The sequence below is a fragment of the Etheostoma cragini genome, chromosome 1 (genome assembly GCF_013103735.1).
Source record: "Etheostoma cragini isolate CJK2018 chromosome 1, CSU_Ecrag_1.0, whole genome shotgun sequence".
NCBI classification, from domain to species: Eukaryota; Metazoa; Chordata; class Actinopteri; order Perciformes; family Percidae; genus Etheostoma; species Etheostoma cragini.
Window position 1 is genome coordinate 18,870,314 of NC_048407.1, and position 5,128 is coordinate 18,875,441.

General features: G+C 38.4%; 1 protein-coding gene across 6 annotated transcripts in view; it reads left to right on the forward strand.

The window, feature by feature from the left end:
• btbd10b (BTB (POZ) domain containing 10b) overlaps window positions 1-4,661 on the forward strand; it is an 8,822-nt gene extending 4,161 nt beyond the window's left edge. For all 6 annotated transcript variants that reach the window (XM_034874654.1, XM_034874637.1, XM_034874629.1 and 3 more), the window contains 4 exons: window positions 1,225-1,345; window positions 1,628-1,825; window positions 1,927-2,037; window positions 3,637-4,661. In XM_034874654.1, the coding sequence (XP_034730545.1) occupies window positions 1,225-1,345; window positions 1,628-1,825; window positions 1,927-2,037; window positions 3,637-3,965 (759 nt within the window). In that variant the 3' untranslated portion in view covers window positions 3,966-4,661. The remainder of the gene's footprint in view (window positions 1-1,224; window positions 1,346-1,627; window positions 1,826-1,926; window positions 2,038-3,636) is intronic.
• Window positions 4,662-5,128: the final 467 nt, after the last annotated feature.

Below are 5,128 nucleotides of genomic sequence, written 5' to 3' on the forward strand. Positions count from 1 at the left end.
ATATATATATATATAATCAATGTTTTTTCTTGCAAGATATTGTGCTTTGCAGAAAAAAATACACTTGCAGTGAAACAATCGCTCCAAATTGTGAGCCATGGTGCAACATGTGCTGTGTGAAAGGCACAATTGCTTAAAGGTGCCCTGCCACACAAAACTGTTTTATATACATTTAAAAAAAATATGTTACGTCCATATGTGTTATGTTGTGAACGTGAAAGTGAACTGCTACCTCCTCTGTCAGCTTTAGTCACTGAAACGAAATAAGCAGAGAAATCTGTTCAATTACAAAAGCTGGTCAGTCTGACATCATGTTGCCTGAGCTCATTACTATTCATGAGCTCGCCCAGTTGCGCTGGGTAAAGGATGCTGAGAGCCAGGCTCTCATTGGCTAGCTGTTGGCTAGCATTGGCAGAGTCAAGTAGGGTAACCTCGTTGAATTTGAATGAGAACTGGCAGAAATCAAGCTGAGTCTTCCTGTAGGCTTTCTGTACCACACTAGAATGGCTTGAAACAAGGTAATCAAGGCAGTCCATGGTAGGACTCTAGACATTACCACAAAATAATAAAACACGCGTGGCAGGGCAACAACACTACCCGGCCGTTTGTGGTGCTTCAGCCGCTGGTGAAAGATAAATTAAAAATAAGAAAAAGTGGTATGCTTACACATCATGAGGAAATGAGAAATCATCTTGGAATTAGAACCATCTGAAAGTCAACGAAACAATTCAACAATCGTTGAAGTTTCACTTTTGTTAGACTGATATTAACATCCGTGCACTGAAGAATGCTCTCTTGTGAGGTGGTAGTAAATGTTATGTCCACGAATAAATGATGAAGTTCTTCAACACCAACATTTTAAAGATGAGGTTCATAATTGTCACGGGGTGAAGACTAGGTCTTGTTTGTTTAACAAAGTGACATTAACTAGATAATAAGACTGATGAGATGGATGAATACTCCAGAATAATAACTTGTTTAAAATCGCATGATTACATTGAAAAGCAGTCCTCAATTGGCCACAATTAAAAATGGCCAAATTTAAGCACAAGGGCCCTGCAAGGTCCAGCCAAATTCTAGGTTTTGACCTAGTCTTGTTTATTGAAAGCTTGTGTTTATGTTTGGGCACTTGATTATTTTATGTGTATTTCATGGTATGAGGTAATGGATTAACACAGTGTTTAAAATGACTGTATTCTATGTAATTATTTGTTTGTTTGACAGGATTACTACAAATCTGGGATAATCCGCTGTCCTGATGGAATCTCTATCCCTGAGTTGCGGGAGGCGTGTGACTATCTATGCATCTCCTTTGACTACAGCACCATCAAATGCAGAGACCTTAGTAAGTATCTTCTCCGGAGGACTGAACCCTTTAGTGTTACCCATTAACAGTGGCAGTTTGAGTCAGCTGTAAGAGACACAGCATGGCTGCCGTGTTGTCACATTCACTGTCAGCAGCCTTACAAAAAGTGCAAAATGACAAATGTAGTATATCCATCAGGTAGCAAGGTTTTCATTAATGGCCTCTAAGGCTTTAGACAAGTTTGACCCATGTTGGAGAGTTCTGAAAGCCAGTTTTATTTGGGTAAGACTTTCTAACCAATACAATCTCCTTTATCATCAGGTGCCCTGATGCATGAGCTCTCCAATGATGGAGCTCGGCGGCAATTTGAGTTTTACCTGGAGGAAATGGTTTTGCCTTTGATGGTGGCCAGTGCTCAGAGCGGAGAGAGGGAATGTCACATTGTAGTTCTTACTGATGATGATGTAGTTGACTGGGATGAAGAATATCCACCCCAAATGGGGGAAGAGTATTCCCAGAGTGAGTACACACTTATACAAAAGACAGACACATAGTTCTGCGCATACACTAATGACTGATATGTGAGTAAGAAATGTTGTTTTTGGTTCTTATCTTTGCAGTCATCTACAGCACAAAACTGTACAGATTTTTCAAGTATATTGAGAACCGAGATGTTGCCAAATCAGTTTTAAAGGAGAGAGGATTAAAGAAAATAAGACTGGGCATTGAAGGTAAGTTGAACTTTCTTCGCTCATCCATGGAATGCCGCAAAAGACCCTGGACACTTGGTGCAATATCGCTGCCTCTTTGAGTTAAAGGCTGTAGATTTATGCTACAGCCTTTAACTCAACCTGTGTGTGTGTGATTGATCCCTTGTCTTGAGTCTGTCTGTGTGTGTCTGTTTCTTATGTGCTGTTTAGTCTCCCTGCCTCCCAGCTTTCCTCTCTGTGTTTGTTGGCTTAGGGACGCGTTGCATATCTAAGTGTTTTGTTTGCATATGTTAATTTCTGAGTATAAAATTATTTTTTTCTTTAAAAAAACCTTTGATCTTAAAAGTTGAAATTTCTAATGGTAAAAAATGATGGTTTAAATCTGCTTCATCTAGCCATTTTTTAAAGATCAGTTAAGGGAAACAAGGTTAGTTTCCAAAGTTATGACGTGGTTAAAAAGTGTATCTTCTTTGGTTTGGGGTTGGATGTGTTTGTTGTCTAGTGGATACCAGAACAGTGTTTTGTCTTATAGGGGTATTTTACCAACTTGAAACTAGAGCCAAAATAAATCCAGCATTTAAAACCCAACCTTGGTCGTAGTGTGTATTTATGTGTGTGTGTGTGTGTGTGTGTGTGTGTGTGTGTATATATATTACAGTTACTTCTAATTAGGGTTGGGCATTGAGAACAGAGTCCTACTTGGAATCGTTATAAATATTACAATTCCAGTAGAATTGTTTCTTTATTGGAATCTTTTGGAAGATTTTGGCTTCAAATCCGATCATTGCTTCCCAAAAATATAAATATGAATTTGAATTTAAATAATAATAAAAGAAAAATCTTCCTAAGCATGTGACCCGTTTCAACTCCACCCCTCAAAGAATCCGAATCGAGAATCGATAACAACTGGAATCAGAATTAGAATCAAAATCGTCAAAATCCCAAAAATTCCCATACGCACCTAAACATCATTAGTGTGTTGAATACGTTACCTCCTGGTTGATCAACACTTGTTAAAAAGTATAGGTCAGGGGCAGAATCACATGTAATACTAAGTTTGAGGTTTTCCTGTTTAAATGTCCATGTCATTTGTGTTGTGACAAAAATTTGAAAACGGTGCCCTTGCGTCTTCGTTTGGATGATGCAGCCACATACAACACACGAACGATTCTGGTTTCCTCGCACTAGCCATTTTTGTTGTCTTGTGATATGGTTTCTTCTTCTACTATCTATTTGTATACAGCCTGCAAGCTTAATGCGTGTTTCTTATGTATTGGTGACTTCCCATTTTATTCATGCTTATTCCTTTCATTTGTGTTTTTGTTATTATTCTGACTTGGGTTACATACTGTTTCTGGATGGGCTGTGGCTCCCTCTGTTGGGATGTAGTTGATGGGCTGGTTGTGTAGTATTTGTAGTAGTTTGAAATTGCCTGAAAAACATGCTGAAGAAGGGTGTCTTGCCCAAAACGTCTGTGTGGCAATGAAAAGGATTAAATTGAGTGCTGTCCAAATTACCTTTTTATATATGATTAGCTCTTGTACCATCATTTTGGTGTATTGTATTCTACGTGAACAGGACTAGGGAAAACTAACAATTTGTCCACACTCTCTTTGACAGGCTACCCTACATATAAAGAGAAAGTGAAAAAACGACCAGGAGGTCGTCCAGAGGTAATTTACAACTATGTCCAGAGGCCCTTTATCCGCATGTCTTGGGAAAAGGAAGAGGGTAAAAGCCGCCATGTGGACTTTCAGTGTGTCAAGTCCAAGTCCATCACTAACCTGGCAGCAGCAGCAGCAGACATCCCCCAGGACCAGCTGGTGATGCACCCTGGCCCTCAAGTGGATGAACTGGACATCCTGCCTAATCACCCACCTAGTGCGAATCACTACAGCAACAACTACAGCAATGAACCTGACCCTGATGCACCTTCACCTGCTGTTTGAGGACACAATGGTCCTCTTTCAATGCCTCTGCCCCTCTCCTATTCCTCTAGTCCTTTTCCCAGCATGCTGCAGCAAGGAGCGCCAGGGGCACCATAACCATATTGCCTTGACACCTCCATTGCAGCCTTAGAGCCTCAAGAACCTGGTTGACTGTTGAAAAAGGAACACGAGGGACATAAGACTGTTGAAAGGAAGAATTCACTATTATTTTTTTTTTTTTTTTACTTGACCAAAGGAATTTATTTTTCAGTTTTGAAAAAACAAAAGTATGTAAAACACTTTTTATTAACATTATTATTTACAATGTTATTGTACCTTGATGGGTTTGGCTGAGCACTCTTGTGGTGTCACTGTTTTCTCACAGGGTTTTATTTCACTGATAATATTGATTTTGATTCTCTTGGGTGGCCTAACTACTAAACATAGTTTGGGGAAAATGTGATTTTTCTGGTCATGGAGAAAATCAGTTATCACCGCATAGTGTCATGATCACCAGTTGAACTCCTCTCAGATGTCTTTTAATCTTGTAATTGGGTATGTGGTCATTGGCTGGATCTGATAGGTGATGTTATGCTCCTCCCACAGCCAGGATATTAAGCAGAGCACAGGCTGTTGTGGTCAGAATTTTTTGTGCAAAGCTTGAAATTGTTGTTAAAAAATAAAATGTAAAATCATCAAATAAATACATCAAAATAACAGTATTGTATATTCAATCCTTAATTGTAAAACCTGTTAATAGTTTAGGACCTGTCAAAGAAGTTATCACACTAATGTGATTAATTAGTGGAAGGAAGTGAACAGTGATACAAAAAAAAGGCAAATTTATGCCAGTAAAGGTACAGAAAACAACGAATCATAGTATCTGATTACCAATACATCTGTTAAAAATGTATATATATATATACTTTAAGGGTCCCCTGAGGAAGAAGTTCAAGTACTGCCGCACAGAGCCACCAGCATAGCTGTAGAGTCTTTTAAACTATAAAAATACAATATAAACATACAATAAAACTAAATAATCCGGTGTTAGTTATGTTATTCCCAATTAAAAAATAATACGTATTATAAGATATTACATTAAATATAAAACTAGAACCAGCAACTCTAGAAAGAATGTCATACATTAGGAAGGTATCACATGATATAATATAGGTCAGAAAAGG